This window comes from Cyprinodon variegatus, unplaced genomic scaffold, assembly GCF_000732505.1.
Source record: "Cyprinodon variegatus isolate N-32 unplaced genomic scaffold, C_variegatus-1.0 Scaffold910, whole genome shotgun sequence".
Taxonomy (NCBI): Eukaryota; Metazoa; Chordata; class Actinopteri; order Cyprinodontiformes; family Cyprinodontidae; genus Cyprinodon; species Cyprinodon variegatus.
Genome location: NW_015151363.1, coordinates 218770 through 231055, shown reverse-complemented (window position 1 = coordinate 231055; position 12286 = coordinate 218770). Strand labels below are relative to the sequence as shown.

Here is a 12286-nt window from a genome sequence, read left to right as displayed (position 1 = left end):
ACCTTAGACCCCAGTTAGGTTTAGAAATTATACAATTACATCATAATATTTTTTTTTTTAGGTTAACATTCAGCTCTTGATGCGTATTTATTCTCCCTCTATGCTGCTCCCCTCATAAACTCGTATTTAACTTGAGAGGCTCTGAATGGGTCATGTGACCCAGAGCTCCGTTAGTCTGAGCGCCCATTAAACACCAGAGCTAACTAAGCTAACAGTTGCTGTTAGCTGTGACCCTAAGCTGTTCAGACATGTCTGGTTCTCTGATGGAGGATCTAATCAACAGGGTGAATGTTTCCTCGTCTCTAACACGAACATGATCTCTACTGCTGGTCCAAACTGGTCTGCTAGCAGATTCCAGTGCAGTGCTGCCAGTGGCCTTCAGGGGGGCGCCAAACCTGGAAGTTACAGGTCTAGTGCCCCTAGTGGCTAAAAGTTACAGTGTTGCTTTTGTTGAGCTATAACTTAATATAATCATTTTAGGGGAAATAATGAATTGGAGCTCATTCAGGGCTCCTTTTATTTCCCTGTGAATGGGGGGGTTTCAGATTACAATTTGCCTGGTAGGTGTTCATGTGAATTCAGTGTAGCGTTAGCAGCTAGCCATAGTTTGTTCACCATTGCTTCCTGGTGTCTGACATGATTTCTAAAAAGCTGCACAAGAAGCAATACTTGGTGACTGACTGCAACGGAGTCCCTTATTGGTGGAATAGAGATGTGGGCAGTGATAGCTATACAGGCTAATGTTAGCATCCTTCCATGAGTTTCTGAAATCAAAGAACCAAAATCTTTCACACTGCAAATATTTTAGCAGGTTTTAACTAAAGACCAAGACAGGTTTTACCATAGAAACGTCAGACCTCCTGGTGATATAAATAATTGCAAAGCAATATAATTTACAAAGGAATACTATTGTTAATTGTTAGTAAAATATTTCCTTGCCTAGCAGGTTCTAGAGTGAAGAAATATGCAGAGATAATCTCTACAGAAAACCTGTTTGCCTCATATGAACTTAATTTTGTTTTGCGTCAGCCGATCATGTAAAGATGCTGCAGGACGTTTGATAGAAGAAACCGTTTAAAATCACGAAGGTTTAAACTATTTTCTGGATCAGAGTCTTGGTCCTTACTCTTGGTTTTGCAGAGCAGAGGATGTTAAACTTTAGATGTTTACTTACAGATCATTGAAAGTGATCCTGATTTACAGCTTATTGAAACTCAACAGTAAACCGGACTATTTTAGTGGGAACTTGACAGGTCACAGAACCATCTGATCCCCGCTTCTCTCAGCAGGTTTGAACCTGCATGAGGAATGCCTGAAATGTCCCAACACGTCTTATCTGAGCTCAGTTTTCATTGTCGGAAACGGTGCATGAGCTGCAGGAAGCAGGAACATTACAAAACCTGGTGTTGAAAGAGAAAACATGTTGAGCCACAGGCAGGCGGGATGTGAGGAAACGAAGCTTAGACTGAAACCACTTCCTTTATCACAGAAGGCAGGGATGGAGAAACCAGGTTTCACCATTTGCTCAACTATCACAGTTTCTGTTTGCTTTGGTAGGAAGCTAATAAATGCTGCAGAGTTTCCTCAGAACCATTCAATCATCATGAAACATTCAGGGGAAAATGATAGAGTAGCTCAGACACAATCAGAAATTATAACATGAGGTAAATTGGAAGCTGTGGTCTGAGCTTTATTAGCCGGTGTTCTGTAGAGCCAAACCCAGTAGAACCCTTTAGGATCATCCCTGCTATATTATCCATGTTCTTAATGGCGGTTCTTTTAGCTGTGGATGCTTCAGTCTTTCTGGCAAAGTGGTTCCGATCCATTTTCATCATCAAAAGAAGCTGAACATGGAAGATGAATAAACTGGTTCTGGTCTAACTTTGTGTTTTTGCTTTCAGGCCAAGTCCAGAGGAGTGGAGGAGGCCAGAGAGAAGATGTTCACCGGAGAGAAGATCAACTTCACTGAGGTGCAGAGCTTCCCCAGTATAATCTGTCAGCTTAAGACCGGCAGATTTTCTAACCTTGGTGTCGTTTCTGTGTCCAGAACCGAGCCGTGCTCCATGTGGCCCTCAGGAACCGCTCCAACACACCCATCCTGGTGGACGGGAAAGATGTGATGCCTGAAGTGAACCGGGTGCTGGACAAGATGAAGGCTTTCTGCCAGGTGTGATAATGTTTCCGCATTAGGACCGTCTCTGGGGACCGACAGGCCCAGAGTCTGGTTCGGATGTGTCACACTCCTATTTTATCTTTTTTTTTTTCCTACAAGCTAGATTTTCAACAACAAAAAAAGAAACAGAATCAGAGCAAGGCTCGGCAACAAATTACTTTTGCAATATAATCGCAATTAAGGAAAATAAAATGTTCAAAACGCAGAGGCACTTAATAGGAAAGATAAACGTCCACTTAGCATGCAGGTCTGTGCATGCAAGCAATAGTAAGCACTTTTCCAAACAAAAGGTTAAAGTCCTGCAACAATTTCTATTCAGTTTATTTCTATAGCGCCAATTCACAACACATCATCTCAAGGCACTTTACAGTTCAACAGATCAAAATTTTAATAAAATCGCAATGTTGGTTGAAAATAATCGCAATTTAGATTTTTGCCAAAGGCCTTCAGCCCTAAGCCAGAGACACTGTAAGAGTACAGAAAAAATTACGTTTTTTCATGTTTTCTATGTACCTATTTTTCTTCGTTGCTCCCAAATATAAAAAACATTTATTTGAACATGTTTTGATATGTGATGAAACATTCGACGGCCCCTTAATGTTGGTTTGGTTCAGATCCACAGTGTAACCACTGTCCACCTGATTTCTGCGTTTCTAGAAAGTTCGCAGCGGAGACTGGAAAGGCTTCAGTGGGAAGAGCATCACCGATGTGGTGAACATTGGGATCGGAGGTTCTGACCTGGTGAGCAAACCCACCCGCATCAGGATTCAGTTCAAACCAAACCCTTTTCTGACCCGTTATCGGAGATATCGTGACTCTGTGGTGCGTTCAGGGACCCCTGATGGTGACCGAGGCTCTGAAGCCCTACTCAGACGGAGGTCCGAACGTCTGGTTCGTCTCCAACATCGACGGGACTCACATGGCCAAGACCCTGAAACAGCTCAACCCAGAAACCACGCTCTTCATCATCGCCTCCAAGGTCACTCTCGTGCACGCTCACACTTGTGCACGCTCACCTGACCTACAGGTGTGAGATCATCAGTCACTGATGTTTCTGTCGTTGGGCCCATTTCAGACATTCACCACCCAGGAGACCATCACCAACGCAGAGTCAGCCCGGGACTGGTTCCTGCAGACAGCCGGGGATGTAAGTTCTGCTCGCGGAGACCAGAACTTTCTCTGATCCTTTGACCCGTTTGGATTAAAAAGTGACGCTTTGTTCTTTGTTTTCCTCAGAAATCTGCAGTGGCAAAACACTTTGTGGCGCTGTCCACCAACGCGGTGAGTAAATGGGCCAGAACCGGGTCACAGATACAGCCCACGCATCAAAGCTTGGTTTCAGACCTGCAGAATGTCTAGAACCAGTTAAGCTCTGCTGAAGCCCATTCTGATAATTCTGGGTTTCCGTGGGTCATTAAGTCATAAAATAATTTTTTTAAATTAAGGCCTTGATTGGCATTAAAGCTCATTAAATGTGATTATCGTGGAGTGCTTTGGTGGCGCAGTGGTTAGCGCGCAAGACCTATGTATGGGCGACCTGTGGTCCTCTGCTGCATGTCTCTCTCAAATAACAAGTCATTAGTGCCGTAACAACTCAAAAAAAAAAAATTTATCGTGGCATTTAAAACGCCTTCTTAAAAAAAAGTTTATAAAAACAATTTCATCAGGTATATTATATTGAGATATATTTGCGCAAGACTGCTTCCGAATGATCGTAAAACCGTATGTTCAGAAAAGAAGCATGAGGCAAAGAATAGGCTAGAGAATGGGGGGGAAAATGTAGCCTATTAAACTAGCCAATTTCTGGATGCAAAGCGGGCGGGATTTTGAGGGCGTGATGACAAAGCTGCGTGACGCTGGAAAATACAACAATGAAGATGGCAACAACTATTGAACATTTCTCGTTTGACTCAGCTTTGGAAGCAGATTTGGAAGGATTAGACTTGGGGTTTTGGTTGAAACATGAGCAGGAAGAGGCTCTACGCTCATTAATTTTTAAGAAGGACGTATTCGCCGTTTACACTCCCCCACCAGCTTTCTGTCGCGCTTACTACGTCACAGTCAGTTGCTCTCATTGGTCAGAGCAAGCAAGGTTCATCAGGTTCATCAGGCAAGGGAAAATTCTCATTTCCACAAAACTGACTGGAAAACGAGGAATTTGCGACATGGCTGCAGCTTGTCGATGGTAAAGATGATGTAGGATTTTTCCGCGTATATATCAGAGTCATGGGTACTTTTTGATGCCATTAAAATAATTTCAAAGAGCATTAATTAAGAGTTACTCATCCCTGTATAAACCCTGTAATAATTCGACCTGCAGGTTCTGACTGGTTCTGGTCCTTTCTGTCAGTGCAGTTGCTTCTCACCAGTCCCGGTGGTTCTGGTTGCCTAATCAGTCCCTTTGTCTCCTCAGGCTAAAGTGAAGGACTTCGGTATCGACCCGGCCAACATGTTCGAGTTCTGGGATGTAAGTTTCTGCTGGTTCTGCTCAGGTTCCAGGAATCGGACTCTGCAGCAGCTGTTTGACGCTTGAAACTCAGCAGAACCTCAGTGGATCAGTAGGGTTCTGTTCATAGAACCACCGACTGCCACGGGGTTCTGAACTAACCGCTGAGCCTGCTGATGCTTTTATTTTGAAGTGCCTTGCTCTAATTGGTGGAATGACTGTGTGATGTCATGTCTGCTCGTCCTCAGTGGGTCGGAGGTCGTTACTCACTGTGGTCGGCCATCGGTCTGTCCATCGCTCTGCACGTAGGTACGTCACCGCAGCGGGGGGGGCGGGACTGGGGGCGGAGCCGTCAGTGCGGGTCTGATGACCTCACTGACAGATCCTTTCTGGTTCAGAAATCTAGAAACTTCAGCTGAGGCTGCTTTCAGAACTGAGGAGGAGAAACATGAAGGTTCTGATCCAAATAGGTAGAACATGATCGGGTTCTGAAAGCAGCTCAGAAGGAGATCTGCATGAAGCCTGTAGAGACAAAGGTTCTCCTCAGTTTGCTGGTTCTGCTGTTATGTCATTTTGTTTACGTCGGCGGTTCTGGTTTTAGGTCTCGGGTTCTGATTGTTCTCCAAATCCTAACAGTCTCCCTCTGTTTGTGTTTCAGGCTTTGAGAACTTCGAGCAGCTTCTGTCAGGAGCTCACTGGATGGTAGGAGAACATAACTTTAGAACCAGAACAGAAATGCTTGAGGTCTGTTTGGATGAAGGGAAGTTTTATCAGGAAATAAGCAGAACTGATCTCTCAGCAGAGACGGATCTATGGATCTAAGGTTCTGGTTGTTCTAAATGAAGCTTTTACTGGTTCCGCTCATTATGGAACAACAGGCTGGGTCTGGCTCTGCATTTTATCCCAGTTCCCCTCATGTCTGCAGCTTCATAGACAGCTGCCCTTTGCAGCACAAACTAAACTGTCCTATGAACCAGAACCGGGTCCCTGCTGTCTAAAAAAACCTTGGTTTCTGTAATGGTTCCTTTTGAATTTTTGTTGGATAAACTATTCAGGTTTGGGGCTTAAATAAAAACATACAACTTTTCTTTAGATTGTTTGAGGATAAAAAAGCAAAAACATTTTTGACTTGATGTTTAAACTGCTGCGGTTCTGAGTTCCTTTCCAACCAAACCTCCTCTTCCTCCAGGACAACCATTTCCGCAGCACCCCTCTGGATCAGAACGTCCCGGTTCTTCTGGCCATTCTGGGCCTCTGGTACATCAACTTCTTCCAGGCTGAGACTCACGCCATGCTGCCATACGACCAGTACATGCACCGCTTCGCCGCTTACTTCCAGCAGGTCAGTGCATCGCCGACAGCTCTCTGAGCTTCTGTAGGGTCTCAGACCTTTGACCTGAACCCCCCCACCCCCACCCCCCCGTTTCCAGGGTGACATGGAGTCGAACGGGAAGTACATTACCAAAGATGGCAGCCGTGTGGACTACCACACAGGACCAATCGTTTGGGGAGAACCGGGCACCAACGGACAGCACGCCTTTTACCAGCTCATCCACCAAGGTGACTGGGTAGGTTTACTGGGTTTACTGGTCACTGGCTACCCATCACTGACCACATGTTGGCCCTGCAGGTACCCGGATGATTCCTGCCGACTTCCTGATTCCTGCTCAGTCCCAGCATCCAATCAGGGACAACCTGCACCACAAGGTAACATTGGCGGCGACTCCTCCTGTTCCACTGGACTCACATGCAGGACGTTTACTGTGGATTAAATGTTAAAACATTTGGATCACTAAAAACCTTAGAGTGAAAATATTTGACAAAATAAAAATAATTAGAATTGGCAGTTTTTGATTCCTATTTTTCAATTTTTTTTCTTATTTTATACAAAAAATTGGAACAGATTAAACCTTTTAAGGCCAAACCCACCAGCAGCAGTTCACTGGTCCAGCTTTAGGCAGAAATAGGACCGTCATGGTCCTCCTGGGCTCCTGTAGCTACTCTGTCTAAAAAAGAAAAAAACAGAGTGAAGCATTAATGCGTCTCTAAAAAGGCTAATCTGTCGCTCCATAAACCTTCAGATAAAATAAATAACTAAGAAATTAATTCAGACATTTTAAAAACAAAATTCTAGTTTTATAGGATGTAAAAAATGTTGGATTTATAGATGGATTTTAGAGCTTTTAGGGTAATTTTGCTTCGCTCAGCCAGGAGGCAGGAGCTCCAGCTGTGAATGTTCTGCTTGTTGGATTCTAGCAGAACCTTCAGCTTCTGACTGAACGTTTTACTTCCCCTAAACGGTCAAACTACGCCCCCTGCTGGCAGAAACTGGAAACTGTTGAGTCATTCTGACTTTTCATTTTCATCATTTCACTATTAGAGGGGTAAAAAAAAGGGTAAAAATGTGATTATTTTACTAGCATTATCTTATTTAAATTTTATGATTATCATTTTAAGTTGTATAAATTTTTTTCCCTCTTTGCTAAAGTTTTAAATATTGATTTATTGAATGTTTGGTTATGTGGACATCAGTGTTGGGACTAACGCATTAAGATTTACAAATAGACAAACTTTATTGTCGTTTTGTATACAGTGTGTACAATAACAAAATTTAGTGTAATGTTTTACACTAACTCGTAGTTTTCCTGTAACAAGCACTCTTAACTAATTACTTTTAAAGGACAGTAACGCGTTACTCAAGACTACTTTGAGTTATTATTTTTAAGCTTCTTACCTATTTTATAGCCTATTGAAGGCTGCTATTGTAAAGAAATATACTTTTTTCTTTTATTAATAAACAAAAACATCATCACATCTACATAATCTGGTTCATTGCACCTGTCAAACCAAAAAATAGTGCTGATTAGTTTTCAATAGTGATGGGTCAAGAGGCATCTGTATCACAGATTACTGACATCTGCTGGACATTTAAAGACATTACAGGTAGCTTATTTGACAGCCTAAACTGAATTGATTTAATGACCAAATACAATGATATAACTTAAGTTATTGTAGGTTATATTATGTCATATCTGTTTGAATTGGAAACATCTTTGATATTTTTAGATGCAGCCAATAAATAACGTAAACGTATATCATAACGTGAAAATTTAGGGGGGATGTGAATGAGGATGCTTGTGGACAATATATTTAAATCAACATTTCAAAACAATAAGTACAGTCAAAACAGTAAATAAACTGAGTCAATTTGAAATTAACTTTAATTCAGATAAGTTGAGTGATAACTGAGAGAAAAAGGATGACGCAATGAGGAAATTAAAATATAAATGCAACGGCCGAAAGGTTCCTATTCCTTTTAGACTGCTTTATAATCCTTGATAATTAAATGATAAACAGCAAAAGATGAGACATTTTGTTAGCAGATGCATCATGGTGACAGATACGTTTTTAAACACAGTTTAGTGAGTCAGTCAGTTAGAAACAACTCCTGAATCGGTCACATGACTTTCTTGAAACAACACGCTCACCGATAGTGTTTTGCTCTATGGGCTGGATGCATCGGTGCTGCTGGACCCATCACTATTTACTGTGTTCAGAGCCTTTAATTTAGTTATTAATAGCTATCACCTTATATTTCATAGTTGAATCACTAGTTGTATTTAAAACTCCTAAACAGGATATTTTGTAAAATTCTTAAACAATTTAGGTAATAAAAGTACCTGAGTTACTGAGGTGGTTAATTTTTTTGAAAAGTAACTAGTTACTTTTTTTTATCTAACTTGACGAACTCTGGTGTTAAATGCTATTAACATGTTGTTATCCAGTGGCTTTAGTGCAAGAAAATGTAGCTGCAGACCTGAGGTCTCCTGTCAGAATGGGAAGTTCATTAGAATCCTTTCAAAGTAAGAGCGAATGTCTTTTGGAGTCTCAACATATTATGACCTATATTTGCTGTTTTACCTTTCATGGTGATCTAAACCAGCCGAAAGTAGAAAACATTCATTTTTAGTCTTGAAAGAAATTACTGCATTGAGCTCAGCCATTTAACAAGATGTGAAATAAATCTTTTAGCTTATTTTATTCTTTATTTTAAGATCTGAGGTCGTATGTTTTACATTATCACTGCCGCTTACCTTTATCAAGGCTGCACATTAAAAGATAAAAATGTCTAAAGAGTTGTACTGCTGCTTATGTGTACAAAATGACAAAGTCTTAAGTCTTCAACCTAGATCCTTGAGCAAAATAGACAATGATTTGTTTATTTTCCCACAACACCATAGAAAATAGTAGACACAAAACAAACCTTTAAATGTCTATTTTATTTTGTTAGAAGGGTTTTTATTGTCAAAACAGCAGATTTCACAGCATGACGCAGCGTTTAACTTTTGGTGAAATGACGGCGGGAGTCACAACTGAAACATGCTTCTGTGAGAGATGCATAACATTGTAATAAATAAAAGAAAATCACCCAAAAAGTAAATGATAGAATGTGGTTTTCATGGTTTTTAACTGGGGATCATGTTAGAACTGGGGATCATGTTAGAACTGGGGATCATGTTAGAACTGGGGATCATGTTAGAACTGGGGATCATGTTAGAACTGGGGATCATGTTAGAACGGGGATCATGTTAGAACTGGGGATCATGTTAGCGGATCACAGCTTGAATGCTTGATTCATGGCGGCATCTGAGCAGGAAGTCGGTTGTGATCTGAAATGTTCTGTGGGTTTTCTCATTTTGACTCCTACTTATTGCTGTTTATGCAGAGATGCTCTGGTCTGTGAGACGGCTCCAGATGTTGATGATCCTCTGACTCTTTTTGCAGATCCTTGTGGCCAACTTCCTGGCTCAGACCGAAGCTCTGATGAAGGGGAAGACTTCTGATGAAGCTCGGAAAGAACTGGAAGCAGCGGGAATGTCAGGAGACGCTCTGGAAAAGCTGCTGCCTCACAAGGTAATCTGTCCCACCGTAACCCTTTCCATCACGTCTAGATGCTTCTCAGCGAAGCCGTCGGTTCTGTGGTCCAGTTTTTCCTCTGCTTTCGGTCCCATGACAATAAATGGACTTCTCTTCTCATTTAAAGGTTTTCCAAGGGAACAAGCCGAGCAACTCCATCGTTTTCAAGAAGCTGACTCCGTTCATACTGGGAGCGCTGGTTGGTGAGTACTGGGAGCTAAGCAGCACGACCCGGATAGATTGGTACCATGGAGTGGGGGCGGGCAGCAGCACGGGGCTGAAGGTCATGTGACCTCTCCTGTCTTTCAGCCATGTATGAGCACAAGATCTTCGTCCAGGGCGTCCTGTGGCACATCAACAGCTACGACCAGTGGGGGTAAGTTAAAGGCTTTTACTCTGAAAGGCTTCGACTTCCTGCAGCAGCTTGAACATTTGCTGGTTCTGTTGTGATTCTGCGGGCCGGTGTGGGCACCAGATCTGCTGCCAGTGATGTTACGCTACATGATTGGCTGAACGTTGCCGCATGATGTAAAACATTGTGGTTGCCCAGGCAACTATAACATCAGACGGTGTCAGTGTTCCGAGTCGGGAGCATCTGTAGCGTTAGCGTGTCTAATGACGGATTAAGTTTTATCTGATCGATAACAAAACTGAAAAAAACCTGTTTATGGTGAATAAAGTAACTGCAAGACCATAAAATAAAGGTGGGAGCTGGGTAGCGCTGTGGCTAGCTGTGCTCAGAAGCTAACAGGTTAGCCTCTTTTAGCTTGGTCAGTTAGCCATATTAAGCTTCACTACTTGTAACTTTGTGTCAATAAAAACCGTTTGTTTTCTACAAGTAGAATAACTGTTATGTTTAAAATCTTTACGAACGTCATTTTTTTAAGACGTCCCATTTGTCCTCCTCGGATCTTAATAAAAAGATAAAAAATAAAATAGACTTTTTTGTCACCTTGTTACGGTAAATGGCAGAGCTCAGTCTGTCTTAGAAGGCAGTACTTTCCTTCAAGACTGACGATGATTGTTTTCTACTTTCTGCTACTTTAGATCACCAAAGAAATCTAGAATAATAGCAAATATAGGTAATAATATGTTGAGACTCCAGAAGAGATTCGATCCTTAAGATGGTGCAATACTGTTTATCCGAGTGGAATTTCTTGTGACTCCATCCTGGAGAAAAATATCAGTTTTGCTGCTGTCATAAACACCTTTGTTTATAGATGTTGGAGATCGGCCTGTTTTTCAGTGTGGTCCTGTTTCTCTGACTGTGACTGGCTGGATGTGCTCTCTTCATCCTGAGATGGGATGCAAAAAAAACATGCTGCTTCTGTCTCCTTGAACCCCAGTCGGCCTCAGCAGATGGCCGCTCACACTGAGCCTGGTTCTGCTGGAGGTTTCTTCCTGTAAAATGGAGTTTTTCCTCTCCACTGTCACTACAAGCATTCTTAGTGTGAGGGATTGCCTTCGAGTCAATGAGTCGATGCAATCAACTGGTTTTCCTTAAATAGAAAACTTTGAATCAATCTGACTGGATAATCTGGTGAACTGTAAAGTGCCTTGAGATGACATGTGTTGTAAATTGAATATGTTGACGTCATAAGAAGGGGCGGGGCCCCGAGCAGATCTGGTACCTACACCAGTCTCATGTTGATGCTCTGGAAAGTTAAAGCTGTTCCTGAATCTATGACATTCCCCTCAGGGTGGAACTTGGGAAGCAGCTGGCGAAGAAGATCGAACCGGAGCTGAAGGACGCCTCCCCAGTCTCGACTCACGACTCGTCCACCAACGGCCTCATCAACTTCCTGAAACAGAACTTTGCCTAAGCCCCGCCCACCTGTCTGTTCCCGCTCTGTGATTGGCTGAACCACTGTGTTTTGAGTGTTAGCGAGTTTTCACCTGTTGCTTTCAGTGTTGATCTGTGCACATGTTCCTGTAGGCCATCCTGATAGCTCAGACTTTCACAATAAAAGCCCCGTCTGTCTGTCACTGATGTAGCTTGGTTCTTACGGTCTGATCCAACCAATCACTTCTGTAATCATCAAACACTGATGAGACGTGGCGACAGCTCATCTTCATATCAAACCCTGGATGATCCGAACTGTAATAGAAACGATTCTGAGGGGAAGAAAATGAAAACTGCTGCTTAGACGCTGATGCATCAGCCAATGATTTCCTTTCAGTGTCAGCTGATGCGTGCACCAACTCTCCGACTCATTGGTGCATTCAGCAGCCATGCTGAGATCACACGGAGCTCATTCATCGCCCCTCCATCCACTGCTAATATTTTATTTCATCTCATCTTTTTTTTTTGCTCAATATCGGACTTTAGAAAAATTCTGCATCTGCTTTTCGTTTTATCTCCTCTTCAACACAACAGCTCCATCAGCAGCAGAAAGTTAATCTAAAATTGGTGAGTTTAAGATGATAAAAAAAGCTCTTCTGGGACGTCCAATAGATGGAGAGCTTCAAGAGACGTTAAGCCCACTGCCGCTGGATAAAATGGAGAAAAAGTATTTGGTCGAACTAATTTGACCGTTAAATATTCCAAGATGCACCTTTTTATAAACGCAAGTAAATTTCTCATTGCTAGACGTCCAGAGGATTTAACTCCTTACCATGAAATTCCCACATCTTCCGCTTCATCCTGCCTGCGAAAAGCAACGCCTCTGCGGTTCCTCACGTCTTGCCTCGCTCTGACTTCCATGAGTGATATTAATTCATAGGAACACAATACGAGCTTAATGTAACAA

At 42.4% G+C, this 12286-nt stretch overlaps 1 protein-coding gene across 1 annotated transcript in view; it reads left to right on the top strand.

The window, feature by feature from the left end:
* The window catches only part of LOC107099816 (glucose-6-phosphate isomerase-like), a 15601-nt gene extending 4079 nt beyond the window's left edge, over positions 1-11522 (top strand). The window contains exons 3-18 of the mRNA XM_015398088.1: positions 1902-1970; positions 2048-2167; positions 2831-2914; positions 3006-3152; positions 3249-3320; positions 3410-3454; positions 4587-4640; positions 4868-4928; positions 5278-5321; positions 5809-5961; positions 6050-6179; positions 6250-6326; positions 9405-9533; positions 9664-9739; positions 9846-9912; positions 11236-11522. Coding sequence (XP_015253574.1) covers positions 1902-1970; positions 2048-2167; positions 2831-2914; positions 3006-3152; positions 3249-3320; positions 3410-3454; positions 4587-4640; positions 4868-4928; positions 5278-5321; positions 5809-5961; positions 6050-6179; positions 6250-6326; positions 9405-9533; positions 9664-9739; positions 9846-9912; positions 11236-11359 — 1452 coding nt within the window. The 3' untranslated portion in view covers positions 11360-11522. The remainder of the gene's footprint in view (positions 1-1901; positions 1971-2047; positions 2168-2830; positions 2915-3005; positions 3153-3248; positions 3321-3409; positions 3455-4586; positions 4641-4867; positions 4929-5277; positions 5322-5808; positions 5962-6049; positions 6180-6249; positions 6327-9404; positions 9534-9663; positions 9740-9845; positions 9913-11235) is intronic.
* Positions 11523-12286: the final 764 nt, after the last annotated feature.